Raw genomic sequence first — 22,037 nt, 5'->3', positions numbered from 1 at the left:
AACTCACATGTGGACATGATCCAGTTTTCAAACAGACTTTATTCGTTCATTTTAGATACATGTAACTCACCGAACTAATGAAACATTTCTATGAATAAAATAACTTAATATGTTAAAAGAGAAGAACAAAAGGGGGGAAATTTAACAGAAGCTCAGCATGCACTGATCAGCGAATGATATGAAAGTATTTTTAAGGATTCAGACACAATTAAATAATTAGAATCAAAACAAAAGGAAACTTAACAAAAAAAAAATCTATATCATACACAAAGTATCAAGGCTGTCACAATATCATTGGCTTTAATTATTCTAAAATAGATGATCTGATGATATACTGTATAATCATGTATGGATATAATCACTGAAGATTCTCCCTGACTGCATATAGTGCACCAAGGCTGCTTTCTATGTATAAAGAATGACCAAATGACTTGTACAGTGATGTTGAGGGGGGGGAGCATTTGTTTGCATGTTTTAAATGTAAGTTTAGTAAACACTTATCTCTTTCCCTGATTCGTTACATCCTGTAGTCTAACAGATCTGTGAGAGCCAAGTCAATTAAAAGTTGGTATATATTCATACAACAGTCTAATCCCCCTAAATTATTCTTCAAATCCAAATGAAGGGAAACCTTTCACCTATAAAAAAAAACATTTTGGTTTGCAAACATTCAGTAGCCCTGCGATATACACTGAATTACATCATTTTTAAAATGTCACATCACCTCAAAGTGTTTCTCTAAGTTGAAGTAAGAAAGCGAAAGTCAGTATAGTCCTAAAGAGAGGATCTTCACACCATTACATGCAGAAAAGAGTGCAGAGTGACTGATTTCAGTGGTTGACGGGGAAGTTGGCAGACTGGATGTGCTGATTTTTCTGATTCTCTAGTCGAAGTTGAGCGGGTGGCCGTCGAAGTGAGTGAGCACGTGATTCTCAAACACCTTCTGGTCGCAGTCGAGCGGGAACTGCTCGCTGCACATGGGGCAGATTTTCCAATGGCTCTCCACGTGCTCCTCAAACTTGCTCTGGTCGTAGTTGGGCGGGAAGATGACCTCGCAGAGCGGACACCGTTTCATGTCCATGCTGAAGATGAAGAGGAAGGCAGGGAGAGAAGACTCACATTAATAGGCAGTGATGTGGGCAAACCAGGAGCTCTGGCTAATAAAGAGCATCTGTCTGATGCGACGTGGGTGGCCTGCTGTTTAACTAATACCAACAAAAGGGGACTGTGCAGCTTTACACAAGTTACAATGCACAGGTTTAGTAACTGTAGGGTGCAGCAAACTTGGACGGCATTTACGAGAGCTCAGGCATGCGAGGGTGTGTTACCTGGGATCAAAGCAGAAGGCAGTTTGTCCATCATTCACAAATGGGCTATGAGTTTCAGTTGCTGTGGGCTGTTCATTGGTGTTTCCCTGAGAGACGAAGATAAAACAGCATTTTAATTTAAAAAAAAAAAATAAATAATCCCCAGCACACAGCAGACAGTAAACTTTAATCTGTAAGTATTTAACTGCATAGCACAGAGAGGCTTACATTGTTGTTTTGCTTTTCCTCTGACTCGTCGTGGCCTTCTGGCCGACTGTGGTTGCGGGTGGGTTGGATACACACCACATTGCTGTCCCAGGAGGGCGGCCCAACGGGGGGCAGCCTCAGTGGCTGGTCATCTGAGAACTCCTCGTCTGCCTCATCTGCACGGAAAGAATTCAGACACTACTGTAAATAAAAGCAGATCATTTCCGCAACTGCTGGTGGAGAACAGTAGATGCGACTTTCTGAAAAGAGCAAACCTTTTGAGTCTGAGATGGAGTAAGGGTTCCCAAAATGTAGCTTGCCGGGGCTCTGAGAAACCAGCAGAGGGGTGGGGGCATCCTGGGTGTAAGGGACCGGGTACTGCAGGAATAAAGGCACACTGGATTGGAGGTTCTCCAAACTGGTCTTCTCACTGGCCCCTTGATCCCCCTTCCTGCTGCTGCCCTTCTGGCGCTCCTGAGGAACACAACAGCACAATGCAAACTATTTTTCAGAACAGCAAAGACCAATGGTAAAATTACATGCCATCTTGTTTCAACCTGTATATATTCAGTGTAGTTTCATTAGGAGGTAATCTCTGTTTTCCAGGAGTGCCCTGATCACATTCAAAGCGTAATACAACCACAGTCTGACCTCCTGGGAAATTCTATCCTGATAAATTCAGGATGGAACAGCAAACTTCCAGACAGCACGGATGCTTCTCTAGCCTTTAGACAACCACTACCCCATATCTGATTTCCTCTCTCTGAGCCTCCCAGTCTGATAAGGCATGAAATCCATCACTGGTTGGTCCCAAAGCAAAGCTGTGAGCTCTTTCCTTTTTGTCTTGCTCACTCAACCAGTTTAATTAGCACCTTCATTAAAAAAGAAACTCTTTTCATTTTCAAAGGGAATGGGACTCTGTGTTTTATTGAAGTTAGTTGCAGACGCCAAGTTAATTTAGAGTCTAAACCTCAAATTGGGTCATTCTACTCCTCTTAACTATAACAGCATTACCTCGAAGCAATATTTTAGGTCAGTGAAGACCTTGCTGTGGCCCGAAGTAATGGAATGGAAAATAAGAACTCATTTACTTTGCATCTACAATTAGAGGCGTATTAAACACAGACCAGATTGGGAGAGGGAAAATGGCAGGGGTATGGCACATTTCAGGGAATTTTTAGGGTGGAAGAAGTCTATAAAAAAGAAAATGAAAGCTGTCACTAACCCCCTCCAGTTTTTCCTTCTCCTTCACAACAAGCGCAAGTGAGTCCTTCAGTTCCTTCAGTTCCCGTCCTTTCTCAGCTACCTGGCTCTGAAGCAGACAAACGACACAAAAATAAAGGAATGAAGAGACATTTTCTATCCTCAAACTTCTGATGTGCTGCTGATTGAAAAATGCGTCGCTGAAATACAATGAGACTCCAGTGCGTGACATTAATTGATCACAGCCATAAAAGGCTTCCCTTTGCTGAGGACTGATTTATGCTCAATACTGCTCAAAGCAAAACAACCTGCTTGAATTCCACTGAGACACTAAGCAAATATCCGCCTGACCTGAGCCAAGCACAGCATTAGCCAGGCAACTAGAGATGACTCCTCCGAGCCAAGCTTTGCTTGTCTCCAGAGCCTGACATAAACAGCAGTAAAATGTCGTCTCACAGATAGGCCTGCTCATAAACAACACTGTCAAAGCAACTGTGTTCAAGGGGAGAGATAGCATCAAAGGCTCCATCCTTGAGCTAGACCAGCCATACACAGCGGTAAAAGCCCAGAAGAACCTAAAGACAGACCTGCTTTGAAGACAGCAGAGCATCGCTGGCAGAGTCTGTAGTCTGGCAATACTAACCTTATAACGATCTTCTTCTGCAGCAAGCTGCAGCTTCAGGTTCTCGTTAGTCTTCAGTTGCTCCTTAAATTTCACCTCCATCTTGGCCAGTTCATCAGCAAACATGCAGCTACGCTCCTTCTCCTCCTAAAGAGCAACAAACGTTGTCAAATTCCCTTTTAATCACAGCGCATCATCACCTTTGAACTACAGAAGTCCTTCACATGTTTGAGCATCCAGTTTAAGGATGCATGGCCAGCAAAAAATGTCAAAACTAAAATTAAATTTAAAAAATTCCTACCATCAGCATCTGCTTGCATTTTCTGTACTTGTCATTCCTGTCAGATGCCTCTCTGCTGATGCCTTTAAGCTTCTCCTGGATGATGGCTTCCAACATGGGATCAGCAGAACCGGGACTTCCTGAGAAGACAAAAAAGGCCAGTTTGTTCAGGTTACTTTCTTACCACACAGAACACGACCACAAAAGAAAACAGTCTACCAACCTATCAGCTTCTCAATTCATCGAGGCTGAGAGATATTTCCAAGTTAAAATAAATGGAACTGCAAAAAACAGTTCCATATTATCAACTTTTAAAAGTATTTTTGTCGATTTCATTTTCTAAACACAATTATTCATTCAGTAACCTACAATCTGCCATAATTAGACAAAAGTACCTGGCACAGATGTGTCCGGACTCACTGATGCAGGGACTGTTGCAGCCTCTTGTGCTGAGCTTTTCCTCAGGTCCTAGAGACAGCAAAAACTAATTATCTAAATGCAACAAGACAGAAACATCCGAAAATAAAAGAAAAACTTGCTGTGAATTAACACAACACAAATACACAAATATAAGGAACTGTAGCTATCAGAATATGAACATAAACAACAAAAACAGAAATAAAAATGTGCTGGGTTTAGTTTCTTGTGTATTTACATTGCAGAGACATTGAACTGGGAATGACTTAATGTCTTACACAAGCAGACTGAATGTTGATGAAGATGAATTTGTCTGATGGTCTATTGCACTTCACCTCAGTCTATAAATGACCAACAAAAGTGGCAAAATGACCTCTTATAACTGAGGGCATTTCATAGGATGTGACTGGCAGACATGGTGTGACAGAAATCTAACCCAAGTTCTGTTCTTTCAGTTGTTGGGAGAAGAACTGAGCGTGCTGGCTGGCATCTGGCAGGACCTACCCCTTGCTGTTCAGAGAGTTTAAGCACTTGTTTTTGCAGACGCTGACATTCCTTGTATTTCTCCTTGTAGTGCTCTGCAGCCATGTGCAGCCGCAGCTTTAGGTCCTCCACCTCTCTCTGGAGCTCTGCTACAGCAGCTGGGTCGGCAGCAGCTTCTTCCTCTGCTTTGGCCTGTCGATGTAAAAACAGAACAGCAGAACAGATCAGACACAAGCAACAATAATGGGCCAGCTACACAGTATGAGGGAAGCATTATATAAAGAATCTTTTAACAGTATGTCATCACCTACTATGACTGACATTGTTTTATATTAAAGAGGTGCTATCAAATTATACTTCAGTACAAGATTGGCGGTCAATAAAAAGCAACTATGGAAAGAAAGAATTACAGCCTCCTTCAAAGGCAGAAGCAGTAAAACCACTTGTGAGAGAAACTTTTGTTTTGCCCTTTTTAAACCATTAACTTTTGTGGCTTTCTCACTTGCTTCTACCAAACACATTACTATTATGATTTTATTACTATTTAGTTCTGTGAGGGGAAATAATGATAAATAATAATAGGATATACATTTCATATATGATATAAACAGAAAAAAACATTAACCTCACTTCTATGTTCGTATACAATTATATTACTGATATACATATGTGTACTACTTGTTATTTTTATGGTGCTAACTGTTCAACATGTGATTTTGTATGCTGACAAATATCAGTATTTAATGAAGAATTTACAATCAGTTGTTTCCATCTACTTGCTTATTGCAACTCTCAGTCACAGAATACTAGAGGTTTTCTACACTTACACACCTCCTACACCTATTTACCACAATATTAAGCGTGTTTAATGATAAATGTAGGATTTCTCATATGGTAAAGTTCACTCAAAACAGCAATGCCTGCCATCTTTTATCCTTACAGCTTCCTGCTTGGCGTCTGCCTTCATCTGCTCTACGAGGCGCTCCAGGCGGACACACTGGGCCTGAGCCTCAGCCTTGGCCTGGCGAAGGGCATCGGCCTCCAGCTTCATGTGGTACAGTTCCGACATGGTTCGGTCGCGTGCGCTTGAGGCGTCCCGCAACTCAGCCGCCAACAAGGAGGACTGCTGCTGGTTGGCTTGGAGCTGCTCCTCCTTCTGCCGCAGCTGCTCCTTCAGAGCTTTCATATCTCCCTGCCGGAACCGAACACATTTTAGGTGTTTTCATTGCCGTAAATGCAACTAATGAAGTGTTATTATTGTTATTCCTCATCTTTCTGTAATTAATCTTCAAATTATCATATAATAGATTATTCATCATGTTAAATACTGTATATTAAAATCTAGCTAGGTGACTTTTTGAAGTCTCAAAACAAAATTATTTATACCAAGGGGGAGACTTTGGCCAGGATCTCCCTGTATTGCTTCTCCTTCTCGTTTAGGCATGCTTGCAGGCGTCCCACCTCCTCCTTAAACTGGGCAATTGTGTTTTCCTTGTTTACATCCACAGACTTCAGCATCTGCAGCTCCGCACTCAACTTAGTGTTCTCCAGCTCCCGGTTCTTCAGGTGAATCTGGTGCAAAAACACACACACACACACCCACAAAGACACAAAATAAGTTATAAAACACACAAGCAAAGTTATAAAACATAAAGTTGTTGGCTTTTGCCTCGTTTATACAACACCAATGACGATCATGTACCAAAAGAGCACATTAAAATAAATGTTGCATGACCTCAATTACAAAACAGAGATTGAGATAGACCCATAAAGTTGTCCTTGTGCAACAGCCCCAGTGTGACGGTGCAAGTTAAATTAGGTATGGGTTTTCGGCCTCATTTCTGTGGTGACACTACAGTATGTGGCTCTCCCACTTCCTGTGCAGTGTCCACACCAACAAAGACAAAGAAACACCAGACGGACCAGAAGACAGAATAAGGCATGCCCTGTTTAGACTGAAAGGTTGGGCAAAATAATCCCAGAAGTACAAAGTGAAAAACAGGAAAACGTTCATTGACTTAAAAAAGTCAATAAACTACACCTCTTAATTTGGTGAACCTAAAATAACAACAATGTTGTAAATTGTACAGACTGTAAAGCTGTCACTAGCTTAGCAGTCAGCCAAGCTACTGCTAAGGCATCCCCATTGACATTACATGACAAAGTGCTTAGCTGCTACCTACCTGAACCTGGACATCCTTATTTTGGATAAATCTTAATGTGGTAACACAACACTAAGACAGAACAAATATTATCAGAGCGCAACTCTTTTGAAGAAACATTACAAGGAACTATGGCTGCAAAGTAGTGGAAAGAACTAACATTGCAATATTTTGCTTACTGTTACATGACAAAATACAGGAATTTTTACCAAATGACCTGAATAACTCTTATTTGGGAAGAATTACTTATTGCAAAATGACTGTGGTAATTTGGATTTGCATCAGCAACCAAAAAAAAAGCTGAAAAAAGCTGTTTGGAACCTGTCTGACATGGTGTAAAACCTGCAGAGACAGTTTAGTTTTGCTTCAGATCTGGCTTTGCACTCATCATACAGAGCTTTGTGGTGCTAACATCAACAGTCAAACAGATTTGTTGTGTTGCCTGGTAGTACTGACAAAGTACCTGTTTTTAGTCAACATCATCGTTACTGTTGTCGAAATATTTTCATGCAACTGATGCTGAATTTCTTTCTGCAAACAAATCTCCTTTTTTGGTGTTTCTCTATTCCTTGCTTATTTTGCTGTGCACATAAACAAAGTCCGTGTATCCAATAATCTGGAATAAATTATGTTATATCAGACAGACTTCTCATGTAGACTGGTCATGAAAAATGAGATATGTATGTTTTCTTTATGTATCAAGCAGCAAAAAAGTCATAGTATGATGTTTGCCTCACTTAACAATGACTATTGGGCACACTCTCTTTGCAGTGTCAATGCTGAAACGAGATATTGTGCAACCCTACAAGAAGCTTATAAAAAAAATTTACACTACCTTGTAGAGTTCCTTCTCATCTTTCTCATTCTTGAGATGAGATTCAAGAGCCTCCTTCTCTGCTGTAAGTTTCTTCACTCTGTCCTTGAGACTAGAGAAGGCCATAAAAATGATAATCATTACCCATCACCGTGTCTATGCTCACATGATAATTCTCTGCATGCAAACAAAACGTGCAATTCAGTAAATGTATGCAAGGACTCCTTTGAGAACTCACCTGTCCAGCTCAGTTTCCTTTTGAAGGCCCTTCTGTGTGACTCCAATCAGATCCTCCTCCAACTGGATAATTCTGGCTGTGGCCTCCTCCAGTCTCCTCTTCACTTCCTCTTTCTCCTCTAGCAGGGCCTGGGAAGAATGTTGCGCCTCCTGGGAGACAGAAAGCCAAAAGAAATGAGGAAGAATGCTTCAGATTGGTAATGTGCATCAGCTAAAGTATTATGATTCTAGCAGGTAAAACATTTTTTTTTCCATTTTTCCCCAGATCTATGTGAATCTAGTTAGGTTAAAATCTGTCGTGACAAAATAACACTAGCTTCCTAATATACGACTTTCCACTTCTGTCTTTGACTCCAAGCTTGTGGAAAACGTGTGCAAAACATAAAAATTTTATTGTCTCTCAAATGCGAGGCTAAATCAAAACGAACATTACGGCTCAACGCGGCATCTCAACTTAAAAAGATGACATCAAAAACTGAATGATTTTCTTACAATTTGTTTATAGGCAGAATTTTGGAATCTTTATATTCACACCACATAAAAAAATCATATAAAAGTACAGTCATAAAATTAACAGCCACAAAATCTGTAATCATGTTTTCATCTGAAAGCCGTTTTAAAACCTGTGGATTTATGGCAGAGGATGGCAAAATAAATTATTACTGACAATGCTTTTAAGACTTAATGTTATGCTATAAAAAGCAGCATTACATCTTTGATAATACAGACATTCATATCTGTCAGAGTGTGATTTATTATTTCAGTGTATCATGAGTTTGGACTGCTCTGCACGTTGGGAATCCTTCACTAGGGGGTGCTAAGAGACTGTTTGGCTAAATGTAAAATGGACCTTTGAATAACTACAAGAGTATTATTAATATGAATTATTTTGGCATGTGCTGCCAGTCCTACAAGTTTTAGACAAATTTGACCTTTCCCCTTCGTACTGCTTGACTGGGTCAATTCTCAGCTTACTTGGTTCTCTCTTCTCAGCTGAGCACAGATCTCCTTCTCCTGCTCACACTCCTTCTGCAGGTTTTCTTTCTCAGCTTCCAGCTGCTCCTTCTCCTGCTGCAGGAGGGCCATATTTTTAAGCAGCTCATCTTTCTCTCTCTGGGCTTCTTCTACTTTTTGCTGCAGAGAAGAAGGAAAAGAGAAAAATGAGTTCGTTAAGATGTTTAAATGTATGCTGTTTAATCATTTATTTCATCCACAAATCATACCACTCTGCTGACATTGTGATTTGGAAAAATGTTGTACGTGCTGATTGCTGTTGAGTTAAGTAGTGCAAAAATAATTGAAGGAATTCAACTTTTGCTTTTTACTGCATTCTAACGGTGTCATACTACATTGATGGTATTTTGCGGTGTCTACTTCTAATCATGGCTGTGCTGCTACCATTGAGGTGCAGGATTTTATACTGGCGTGATAAATGAGAACACAACAAGTAAAATGTGCCATGAGCAACAAACGCAGACACTGCTTTGGGGGTTCAGCAGGTTAATTCGAATGGCAAGATATGACAGCAAAACAAGATTCACAAACGCTCAAAGTGTTGCATGCAGCTGGTGAGGTGCACTGTACCTCAAGGAAGCCAGCCTTGGTGGTGACCACCAGGATGTCAGAGTTGCATTCATCCTCCACAGTCAGCAGCTCGTCTTCTGAGGGGCTGTTGGCGCGAAACTGGAATGGAGTGCTGGCCCCCCGGATCTCCCCTTTGTGTGTCACATAACAAAACTGGTAGAACTCACCGTCGTCATTGGGCACATAATATCCTGGGGGGAAGAATGACACCCAGTCAATTAAGTCAATACAGGCGGGGGGCAAAGATCAACCCTGTATTTTTATCTCCGTCTGCACACTTATCCAAAAGTTACAACAAACTACAAAGTTCAGAAACTGCAGGACTGTGATGATTGATCTGGAGCACATGCTACATATGTGGTAAGTTGTTGGTTTCAATCAAAAAAGGAAATCAAATCTTTTCACTCTTTGCTCCAGTTTCCATTACTTTATAGAGAGCGGGATAAGAGATTAAAAAAAAAAACACACATTAACTCATGTCATTAACACCAGAACAGAGATGAGTGAGTTAAGTTTCTTATTTCATTCCATTCATATCTTTTCAGTATTAAACTTTTAACAATCCTCCAAACAGCACTGTAATATGTGGTCATTAAAAGGTGTCAAAGTTATAGAAAACTACGGCATGATCTTACCCTGAAAGACCACTGTTCTGTTGACTACGGTGCCTTCCACATAGTTCTCAGGGAGAGGCGACCACAAGAATGTATAATAGTCCCTCGCTGTGCTCCAACCAACCTGTGAGACATTGTGGGGAATCCATTGAACCAGACGCTCTCACCACATCAGTGTAAGATAATAACAATGGAGGATTAACAGGGAGACTTTCCCGAATGCACAGTGTCACTTCCAAAATGTTTCAAACTGCTTTATTACGGTAATCATGGGGTTATTAATCTATGTTGGAATGATAGCGTAAGGACTTGTCTGCTGTGATATTTCTTCTAACAAGAAAAATTATCATCTGGAAACCACTCCTGGTCACCATGTGCATGTGGCCTGGCCCTTGTCATGAACAAGCCTAACTGTGGAAATGTAGCTACAACTCACTTCTAACAGGAAGAGGGAAATAGGTGAAAATTTTATACATAGGCAACTTGAAAATGAAAACCAAAATGTAATTATACGTATTTTATGTGTTGTTAACTGATGGCTGATGAGGGGGAAGTGCAGAAAATACATCCATAACTTCAGACCGGTGCCATAAAACTGTCAAACAAAATCAGTGTCACATTGAGCTGGCTGGTTTTCGGTGTGCACACACACACAGGCGCACACATGCATCCACAACAAGCCCAGTAAAACCAGCCTATTACCCCGACTTCAGCCACAAAACACGATTTAGGTCATGTGATGTGACTATGAAAACTTTTTTGAATATTCATGTAAGCAGATCAAATACTGCCTCTTGCAACAGATATCGCTTTTGGTGTTAGTAGCCTTTTTACTCTCTGTGCAGTATATTTTCTCACCTGTGTGCAAACAGCCTACAGCTACAATGCTATGAGTGTTCATCGGAGCCAGAGATAGAAGGCTCTGGTGCTCAAAAACCCCCAATTGTTACCAGTGCAGTTCCAGCCTCCAGCAGTAAAGAACAGGAAGCAATTAAAACATGCACCTAGTTAGTGAGTGTCATTACTGAAGGCGAGCCTTCACCAGTCCACTCATTAGAGCTGCAGAGGTGGTGGTGGTGGGTGAATGCTCTGAGAGGAACTTACAACAGACTGCTATGCAATATTTATACATAGGAAGACAGGAGGGAGAGACAGTGGAGGGTTAACATAGAGAAACTCAACTAAAGGCAAAAACACCAGGGTAAAATCTTCAAAAATGTCCAAAATGTGAAAAAAATAACCTACAAATGCAACATGTACTTCAGGTTTAACATCGCTTTTCACCGGCATTCCGACGTAATCACGAATGCCGGCAGACGTCAGTGGCAATACTACTGCAGGAGGTAATGTATTGTCTACGTGCCAATTAATTCTGTTGAGGAGTGAGTTGTTCATGAATCACAGAGAGGTTGTGCTTATAGATGGGATAATTATAAAGCTGAGTTTGCTTTCTCCTAGGCCACACCGATAACCTGTCCCAGCAGCATTCCTACACAAACTGTGCACAGCTCTCATCAGTACAGTAAACGTTCCAACCTAAAAAGGTCAAAGGATCCTTTTGTCTGTAAGTAAAATTTACAGGTTAATTCAAAAATTTGGAAATAATTTCTTGTTGGAACACACATTTAAAAAAACTAAATATAATGCAACTATAGATAATCACAATCCAATTTATTGACATTTCAAACAACTGAACCATAACACATTTTTAAGCTCCTTTCCATAAAGGCTGTTCAAGGTGGGACTGTTGCGCTTTTATTCCGCCTCACTGTTCTGTGTGTAAAGTACTGAGACGTAACTGGGGGGGATTCATTGTTGTTGCCCCTTTAAGCCATCAGCAGAGGCAGTCAAAGAGCTGAATTGGCATCTGTACAAAAGGGAGAAACAGCATGGTGGAACGTGCAACACTAGACACCAAACCAAACACCAGAATCCTGTATGAAAGAAGACACTGGTTTGTCTGGTTCAGTTTGAACAAGCAAAAGCAAGCATTGGCAGCAGAGTGAGAGGATCAGCGTTCTCTGTGTGAAAAGGACTTTAGCTTTATCTGTATTTCACATAATTATTCATATCTGGAGCATGCATTTAGATCAAAACCCATAGAAAGTGAAGGAATTTCAAATAATCTAAAGAAGCAGTCACTCTAATTGACATAGTGCCAATCGCAATTAAATCTGCATGTGGAGCCAACACTGCAAATCCAACATATAGCACATCCAAGCATCCCTACACATGCCAACAAAAGAGGTTGGCAGCAAACGCCCCATCTGTCAACGCTGCCAAGAACATCTACACGATTTACAATCCTGCACTCAGCCTTTTCCAGCAAAGCTTTATAGCTTGGAAGCTACAGAAATTAGTGATTTTAAGATTCATACTGCCAGCTGGTGCCTACCTCGAGGCTAATCACAATCTGATGTGGTATCCAGCTACAGTGGGAGTGCCGAATCCAGTATTTAAACAGCCCCCAGATAATACCTCATCCACCTCCAGTAACCTAATATGACCTCATTTCACGGTGAGTGCAGGGGAAAAACCCATTCATAAAACACATAATGTTGATTGTTGGCATCAAAATTCCAAGAAACACAATAAATATATAGTTTTCATTAGTTACCATGAGCGAGCTACACCTCTTCTGTTTCACAAAACTGCAACAATTCCATTTGGCATGCTTAACTGAATTATAGTCTGCTATCAGAATAAATGCATGATGATGATTCTAGGCTGTTGCAGACCAGACCAAGTCAGGCTGGCTCATGGGGTTTGTTTCTACAGCCTGACTTGGTCTGGTGGAACCTTTATCTACTGGAGGCTAAAACTTTACATAGATGTCGCTGTTCAACAAACATTACAGAGTCAGTTTGACCTATTTGTGTTGCAGAAGGCAGCGCAAGCAATAACTTTAAGTTTTTTTTTTCATTTGTTATGATGTAATCTCAGCTTCCGTCTCATCTCTGGTAGATTAAAAGCATGTTGGTCTACAACAGCCTAGAATCATCCACAATTCACTACATAGGAGGCTAAAATAAATTACAGCCACTGAATTGGATTTAATGCACTCCTATAACAAGAGCCATGTGGGACACTCAAGCTTGCTGTGAGGGTCAAAATGCTCCACTCCCTCTGCCAAGCTCAGTTTTCAAATAAACATTATCACGATCGCTCCGTTTTTGCCATGCCTAGATTAACATTTTGTTCCCACCTTTATAGAAAAATCTCAATCATGTCATATCTGCAAAATTACAATCTGAGGCAAAGCTGTACAGCGTTCTCTAGTATAGATTCAATGCCATGATTAGACCGTCAATATGTCTTAGCTTCACAGTACAAATAGAATTATCAGATAGTACATTCAAGATTTGCCTTCTACTGCTTCACAAACAACGTGCTCGAGTCATAATAATACACTGACCTATACCTGCAACTATAAAGTCAGAATATTTAAAGAGTTTTACAACGCAGCGAAGAGGGTAATTCACCTTGAATATGCCAACCCAGTCCTTTGGATGTGGTTTGATGAACTGTGTCAGGGTATAGTGACACTCCAGTGCAGCATGGGGCAGGTAACTCTTCCCCACGTTCTGGAAGATGACGTGAGCAAAGTTTGATGTGTCCATGTTGTTTCCTAACAAAGTCCCGTCCAGGAACAGTGCCATAAATCACTCAGCAGTGGCTACACAGGAAGAGACAAGCAATAAAACATATGAAACCAGCACAGAAACAACTATAGCACCACTGTTTACCTTGACTGACAAGAGGTAAAGAGTTAATCTTACAATATTGTGTATTGTTAAGCAATGAAATGCCATTACATTTATCAGTTATCTAGAGTAAAATTTTAATCATATGTCTGTAACAACAGTAATAATACAAACAAAAATTTGTGTTCATACAGAAAATATAAGCAGGATGGACATTTCTGTGTTTGTGCATGCAATATGCTACCTTTCACTAAAACTTGCAATAAACCAAAACTATTGCGAAGCTCTTGTCAAGATATAAAGTCTGACAGCAACAAACCAGGACAAGGTCCACGACCCAGAAATTTAGGGATCAACTGATTATTTGTTTGGATGACTATCAGACCCAATATTCAGACTTATTATTAAAACGTTCTCTTTTAATCAAACATAAGAAAAAAAATGTGTTACTGTGTCACTGACAACAATATATGACAGGTATGCAAAAGAATATATGCCTCTGTGTCCACACTTACATGGCATCTTCTTCTATCAAACACAAAAGTGAAACAACTGTACCAAATGTACTTCAATGTTTATCTTTTTTATTGCTTTCTCATAAAAAAAAGTTTTGAAAGTTAAGCTGGCTCTGCCTTTTTGCTCTCTTCCTAATTTCCCTGCCAATATTTTCAGCTGAATGTATAAAGATAATGTGGCCTGACTTGGCAAACACTTACTCTTGATTCTGGTTTTCCCCAAGAATTTTACTTTTTTGGAATTTTGCCCCTTTAAGGTAATAATACAACTGCTTTGTAAGCAAGGAATAAGCATAACTTAGTGTTACTTTTGATTATAAAGCACACTTCAAGTCTGGAACAGGATAACACTTTTACATATATTGTAATGGGTGATAATACTTATTGTATGAGTCACTGTGTGGGAAAATTACTCTTGACAGAGAAGGAGTAAAAACCTAGTGTGTGTGTATTAACTTTACCTCGTAGACAACATTATAAATACAGACATGGTGCCATCTCATACAACAAACCCGATAAACTGACTTTGTTTTACACTCAACACTAAAGAAAACTCTCATGACTAACGATAAGGTGACTTATACATCTTAGGGAATTTTCCAGCTGGGCCTGAGCTGATATTAATTTTGCTCGACGTATTCGGCCTGTGACAGTCAAAACACTTTCTCTGCTGATTACGACTGACCGAGTTGTCATCCACACTCATCTCACAACTTATCGACTTCATGTATACTGCTGAATAAGACTGATCATGGCCGAAAACGCCAAGTGGCAACTACCAGCTCCGAAACGAGGCCTAATGTGAAAACAGTGATCATGTGGCTAGCTTAGCCATGCGGCTAGCTAGCCAACGTTAGCTACATACTTTACAAGACACGAACAAAAACAAGGCAAAGAGACGCGTGTTGCTGAGAAATGTGTAACTACTGAGCTAAATACTCGCTTTAAGTATTCACATACACGATTTTAGTAACCATACAACGCCCTTAACGAAAACGGAGCAGCTGGTTTAGCTGGACAGCAGTGCTATCAGCTGGAGGACAAGGTTAAAGCTAACGTAAACACTTCGCAGCAGCGTGTCTCCAGGCGGCTTCTAAACACATGTCAACCCGATCGGGAATATCTACAGCGGTATTCTTGATCACATTTATAAAATAAATCCTTAAACGTACCTCTCTGCCATGTTGAACAGTCGCTGAAATGCCAAAGTGTCATAGAAATAGTTGTTGACGCAGTTCAGTGCTTTCCCCAGTCCTCTTCCTGGAACAACAACACTGCGTCATGTCCGCAAAAGGCCTGCGTCAGGAAAATTAGAGCTCTGCAAAAATCCCAAATTATTGTGTTACCAAGAATAAAACAATGACAAAACCTTTAGCTGTATTACCATGTTGCAGTAAACATTTAACAATTCTAATATTCTATAAGTTAAAAAACTAAAATAACTGTGTTACAGACACTAAAACAAACAAACTATTGAATGCATCCCCTTATAGCACTAAACATTTAAGTTTCCAGTAATGTGAAAAATGTCAGATAACTACGTTGCAATGAATAAAACAAAGACAGAGCCTTTGGATGTTTTCCAATATTAAATGAAGCTTTTAAAAAATCATAATATTGCAAAAATAATATTCTAATATTGTACAAATCTCACATACTTGTGTTACTGAGAATGAAACAAAGACACAAAGCACTGGATGCATCCCCATATTGCACAAAGCATTTAAAATTTCTAATATTGTTAAAAAAAAAAAAAAAAAAAGAACTCAAATAATTGTGTTACAACGGATCAAACAAAGACAAGAACCACCAGAAAACATTTAAAATTTTTGAATATTGGAAAAATCTCAGACAAGTGAAACTATGTTACTTATGACTAAAACAAATTTTAAAAGTGCATTGCAAAGCTTAACTTTGGGAAGTCAGACATTATGATAAACAGTAGTTTGAGATTTAGATGCATTCCCATATTACATTACATGCTTTTGGACATTCCTGAAAAAACTGTCCAGTTTTCTGTCTTAAAGGTCCCATATAGTGAAAATTCATTCTGGTTGTGTTTTGTGGTTGTCATAAAATTGGGGTATTAAAATAACCATTGCGATGTGAAGATGCCTAATTCTGCTATTCCTCAAGGCCCTTCTATTACTAGTTAGCCTTCCAGGTTTACAAGTGAGTAAGACTTTCAACCCAGGTGCTACCTCACATCTACAGTAACCAACCGACATCTTTTATTATCCCTTACTAATCCCACGAGGGGAAATTCTGATTTTCGCATATCTCCCAATTGGGGGGGAGTCAGAGCGATGGGTCAGCCACGGTACAGCGCCCCTGGAGCAGGAAGGGTTAAGGGCCTTGCTCAAGGGCCCAACAGTGGCCGCATCGGGGCTTGAACCTCTGACTTTCTGATCAGTAGTCCAGAGACTTAACGGTTGCGCCACCACTGCCCCTATAGTCCTCTAAACTTTGTATTACCCTTCCTTTTCATTGTCTGCAGCTTCCAAGTGTTACAATTTAGAACTACCTCACAGTCCACCAGCTATATTTACTTTCTAGAATTGCTTCTGCAACTCTAAAACAGGGGTAGTCAACGGTGCCCGCGGGCGCCTGGTTGCCGGCAGAGACCACGTGAGTTGCCAGCCACACATTCTAAAAATAACACTAGTCACCATGAAATTCCTTATAAAAATTATAGTAGCTGTTCTTTTTCAATCAAAAATACTTACATTAATGCAGATTTTAAATTACAACATTTATTATAATTAAAAAAAAATAAATAAAAAAATGTCTTCGGTGTAAATGAACTTTGACCTTGTCCGAGTCAAAGTTCACTGCGCATGTCAAACCACCACGTCACTCTGCTGAAGCGTCCGGACGCAGACACGTTGGGAAGCTAGATGTAGCTTTTACCCCCAAAACATGAGAGAGAAGTGAAAGAGAAAACAATATTTTCACGATGACTGGGAGGAAGAGTTATTTTTCACGACAGTGAAAGATAAATGTGTGTGTCGTATTTGCGGGGCGACTATTGCGTCGGCAAAGCGGCACAATGTGGACAGATGCTACTTTAGCCGCTACAAAGCTTCCATGCTAACTAGCCACCCGGTAGCACATAGACTGTATGCGCACTACGGACAGGAAAATCCGGGACTTAAAGGCAGCTTTGACATCTACTACGCGGCGGAAAGTTTCTTCGTGGAGAAAAATGTACCATTAGAAAAGCTTTTTTTAGTGACGACGGGTGGGGCTCCTCCATGACGAGTCGCCATGCAGGCTTCATTGTACGATGCAGAGGTGATCCAGACTTCCTAACATTCCTACATTACCACTGCATCATTCACCAGCAGGACATATGTATGTACAAAAGTGGCCGGATTTGATCATGTGATGACTCGTGTCGTGAAGATCATAAATGGCTCCAAAGCCAAACAACCAGGAGATTGAAGGTGCTGCTGGAGGAGCTGTCAGCTGAACATGGTGACCTGTTACTACGCACAGAAACCCCATGGATCAGCAGGGGACCAGTTTTGCAGCGTTTTTTGTCACTGTTGGCTGAAATCAAAGAGTTCATGCAATCCAAAGGGGAAGACACCTCGCAGCTTGAGGACACTGAGTGGATTCTTGCCCTTGCATTTTTAACGGACATCACTGGGAAACTGAACCATCTGAACTGTGAGCTGCAACGTAAAGGTAAGACATGATAAGCTCTGCAATGCCAGGCTTCCCACTAACACACATTTACAGACAAAGAAAGAGGTAACATGTTGTCATTCAAAACACCATGCCATTGCACAAATATGTGAAAAATAATTTGTTGAAAACATTTAATGATTTATTGTTATGCTCTGTTAAAAATGTTGCAATGCTGGTGAAAAATGCTGGTGATTAGTACTAATGTGATAGGATTCATTTCAACATGTGAAAGAGTTGATTTTTTTCTTACATAACTGATAATTTGTACAAACATGGGACAGAGTTCATGAATTGTTCAAAAATGTTACAAAGGTAAGGGTTTAGACAAATGAAGCATGATTTGATGACAGTTAATGATTTCCTAAAAATGTTAGAAGTGACAATTTGCGCAGAAATTTAACTGGTGTGATTTTGAACAAAATGCTGCAAATATCCTGATTCATACAAAACTGCCAAGAAAGATATTTACCAAAGTTTCAGAGATAGGATACCTCTGACTTTTAATTATTGGAACAGATTTCCATATATCTGTGTGTGTGTGTTTCCTACTGTCATTGTTATGGAAATCGTAATAATTATTGTAAGGAATAATTAACATAAATGTGATCAGACAGTCTTTTTACATATTATTTTCATTATTATTATTATTGTTTAAAGATGATGGCGCAAGTTTGCTATTGAGGAAGTTTGTATCAAACAAGGTGCCCTTTGTACTACTCAGTACCCTTGAAGTTGCGCTCAGGTTCAAAAAGGTTGGTGACCCCTGCTCTAAAATGTCTCAGCCATGAGCTAATCACATCAAACGTACGGCTGTTGGCTCCAAGAGTGAACACAAGAGTGTTCATGCACTCCCAGCATCTGAGGAACTGAAGATCCACTGGATTAATTATCATTCTCAGGGCTATGTAAAAACAACATTAGGAAATTTCTTAGTGTGGCTAGCATTACCATTAGCTTTGATCATATACCAACAGGTCAGACCTCTTTGAAAATTACAAAAACAGAGATAGCGGACACTAAAAGACCAATATGAAATGATTGAAATAAGACTGGGTGGTTTCCTGTGTTTTCACGTTACCTGTTGTGCTTTAATTCAACCCAATCTTAGTCAATGTTTACATTGGTTTACTTCTCTCCTGCTCTATGTGCCCACATAAACTACATTTTAAGACAGCAGAATTCCCAGTAAAGCTGTTCTAATTTCCATATTTTTGTTTATTTCTGTTATTAGCCAACAGAGTAAGTATCAAGTAGCAAATTAAGTCTACATGTTAACTAGCCATCACTTCAGAGTCATCTCCAAGATGATGCTCTACTGATTTTATAACCACAACATCAACTGACAAACTCACCATACACGAGTGAGATTTTGATTTGGCTGTATTTCCATATAGAATGATCACTTAGAGAGAAAGTTAAAAACGATTAAAGGTCTGCACTCTCACTTCAGTTACAGAGAGAGTCTTGTTCCTGAAGTGGGTGGGAACAGTTGCAGCTAATGAGTTTTCAGAGTGAAACAGCCGCACTAAAACCAGGAGTTATACAGTCATGGATAAATGAAAAACCTTTCCAGTATTTTGATATGAAATATTAAAGGATGCATTGTGGAGACATGCGAGACTTGCGTTATTTGCTACAAATGGGCACATATGGAACCTTTAAATAACACTGTAAATATTTTCTTGCATTTGCTTCTTTTCAAAAATTAATTGCATAAGCAGTCATCGATAAACAACAAGCTGAACCACTTTTTAAATAATTGGACTTTGTGCACGCTATACTTCTGCTTAACTATATCTTGGTGGGGAATATTACACATCTTATAAATGCAGCCTGTATTTTTTTTTCATTAAATTCTATCTATTCTTTTTATTATCGGGGAATGAGTATTTGTTGTTTGAATACACGGCATCTCTACAACTGAATGGACATCATGAAACAATAAAGCACAGCTACACTGGTAAAGATAATAGGCAGATTGAGAGAGGAGTCATAGACCAGAAATCAGAAGTCAGTAACAAGTGTGTTCCCCATTTGCATCGCGACACAGCTGCAGAAAGTTAATGAGGTTGTCAATGCTGCTAGTGGAATGTTGTCCCACTTTCCCTGAAGGGTTTGGCCAAGTTGGCTGACATTTTTGTGAACAGGATCACATTGTCAGACATTCAGGGCTTTCTGAAGCGATTTCATAGATAACAAATAGTGGCGTTGTGAACATTCAACTACAGAAATGTCATAATATTTCATTCTTCTCTTTTTCCTGTCATCTGTGGCATTGTGTCTTTTTAAGAAAGAAACACTTTAAGGTGGGCTTTTATGGTCAAAGCGGTGTCTGTGTGCTGGTTGCACTGTGTGATCATTGTCTTTTAAAGCCACATTTGACCAGACTGTGGATTAACTCAATCGGTTTAGAATTTGTCCACCACATGAACATCTTCAAAAGGTTTTGTGCACAACTGCTGACATTTTGCTTTTTTATAACCAAAATAATAAAAATGAAATTTTAACTTTTTGTTTAAGTCAGAAAAGAATACACCATTTGCTTTATGCTTTTGTTCTGTGTGCTTGAGCAATAAAATAAATGCTGCTTGACTCAAAAACAGTAACCAGAGGAGCAACCTGTCAGCAAGTTGTTGGAAAATACATTTAGCGTGGTGAATTACGTTTCTAGAGTTAATGTGCAGGGTAGTTTAAGTAACTAGTTTGCAGAGGCTGTAAAAATGTAAGTCATAAATTATCTACAGTATGTAGGGCCACCATTTCTTTTTAAGTACTTGGAGCACCTGTAGTGGCTTGAAAAACTTGTATGCATGTTGAATAAGATTAAAATCTTTTTACGGAAGTAATCAAAGAAATTCAACTTTTGCTTTTTTATGATTTAAGGCATTATGATGGCATCATACTTTAGAGAAGACTTTTTTTTAGTTCCTTTTACTTCTAGCAATGGTTGTGCTGTTTCCATACAGGTCTAAGACTTTATATTGCTGTGAGAAATGAGCCCACAGTGAATAAAAATGTGACAGGAGAAAAAAGAAACACTCAGAAACTGCTTGGAGTTCAGAGTGCTTTTCCTTAACCTATACTCCTGCTTCAACACATTTCACTGAGAATACTGTACACTTGACTTCACTACATTTATTCCAAAACTTTAGTTGAGTGATCTCAAATAATGTCTCACCTATAGAACTTTGACTATATATATATCACAAGTACTAGACCATTAATTAAACTGGACAAATGGAAAGCATAATCAAAGGCATTTCAATGAAGTAGGAGTCCAAACATTTGGTATTAATCTACTTAATTACGAATAATCAGATTTGTATCAGGCATTTAATTCATTTCATATAGCACCACTCCTCAAGGAACTTCACATAGTAAGTTGAACAAATTTTCCACAGAGAAACGCTACAAATCCAAACTTTCTTCTCAGTTCCCTTTAAGCAAGCACTTGGCAACAGTGGGAAGAGAAAAAATGCCCTTTTGCAGGAATGCATATGAGAATAATAAACACTTTGGAGGTCAGGGAGGCCAGTGACTGGAGATGAGAAACATGTAGCTCCACATCCAGAGATACCTGCAGAGAAGACTAAACACAAACTACTATAGAAAGAATATGTAGGTTAGTGACATGCAATCACGGCATATATAATTATATGGAAAGTGAAAGAGGACAGTAAAGGAGATGTGTTCAGTGCATTATGGCAAGTCCTCCAGCAGTCTAGGATTATAGCAGCATGACTAAGGGATAATTTAACCCTCCTCTTGTCCTCATTTACAGGCATAAAAAAATATTGTTTCCTTGTCTGAAAAAAATCCAAAAATTCAGCAAAAAATTTCCCAAATTTCTGAAAATTTGCAAGACCTTCAGGAAGAAAATTCCAATAATTCCTTAAAAGGTTTATTTCTTTTTTAAAAAATTCCCCAAATTTGGCAAGAAAATTCTTGTAAATATTTTCAAAAAATGAGTAGTAGTCTTCCAAAAAAAATCCTAAAAATATCTAAAGTGATTACATATATATCAGTAAGCTCCAGCTTCTTAAAATTGAATGTTTTCTGGTTTCTTTCCTTTTCTGTGACAGTAAACTGAAGAGCCTTGGGTTGTGGGAAAAAATAAACATTAATGGATGTCATTTTAGGGTTTTTTCACAATTTTCCAACATTTTAAAGACCAAAAAGCCCAATTTCTTTAGAA

At 39.4% G+C, this 22,037-nt stretch overlaps 1 protein-coding gene across 2 annotated transcripts; it reads right to left on the bottom strand.

The window, feature by feature from the left end:
• Window positions 1–19: 19 nt before the first annotated feature.
• Window positions 20–15,438, bottom strand: tax1bp1b (Tax1 (human T-cell leukemia virus type I) binding protein 1b). Of its 2 annotated transcripts, XM_023299440.3 has the most exons (18): window positions 15,322–15,438; window positions 13,413–13,606; window positions 9,952–10,054; window positions 9,317–9,507; window positions 8,708–8,866; window positions 7,734–7,882; window positions 7,517–7,607; window positions 5,906–6,091; window positions 5,460–5,711; window positions 4,541–4,711; window positions 4,015–4,087; window positions 3,641–3,759; window positions 3,361–3,486; window positions 2,740–2,826; window positions 1,790–1,988; window positions 1,536–1,690; window positions 1,329–1,414; window positions 20–1,082 (listed from the first exon to the last, which is right to left on the bottom strand). In XM_023299440.3, the coding sequence occupies exons 2-18, from the start codon at window positions 13,587–13,589 to the stop codon at window positions 884–886; spliced, it is 2,523 nt and encodes an 840-aa protein (XP_023155208.2). In that variant the 5' UTR covers window positions 13,590–13,606; window positions 15,322–15,438; the 3' UTR covers window positions 20–883. The 2 variants fall into 2 exon arrangements, with proteins under 2 accessions (XP_023155208.2, XP_054869724.1); XM_055013749.1 differs by lacking the exon at window positions 2,740–2,826.
• Between the last annotated feature and the right edge of the window lie 6,599 nt (window positions 15,439–22,037).

Source organism: Amphiprion ocellaris, chromosome 9 (genome assembly GCF_022539595.1).
Source record: "Amphiprion ocellaris isolate individual 3 ecotype Okinawa chromosome 9, ASM2253959v1, whole genome shotgun sequence".
In the NCBI taxonomy this organism is placed as follows: domain Eukaryota; kingdom Metazoa; phylum Chordata; class Actinopteri; family Pomacentridae; genus Amphiprion; species Amphiprion ocellaris.
The sequence above is the reverse complement of the archived record's forward strand: the minus strand, read 5'-3'. Positions and strand labels throughout refer to the sequence as shown.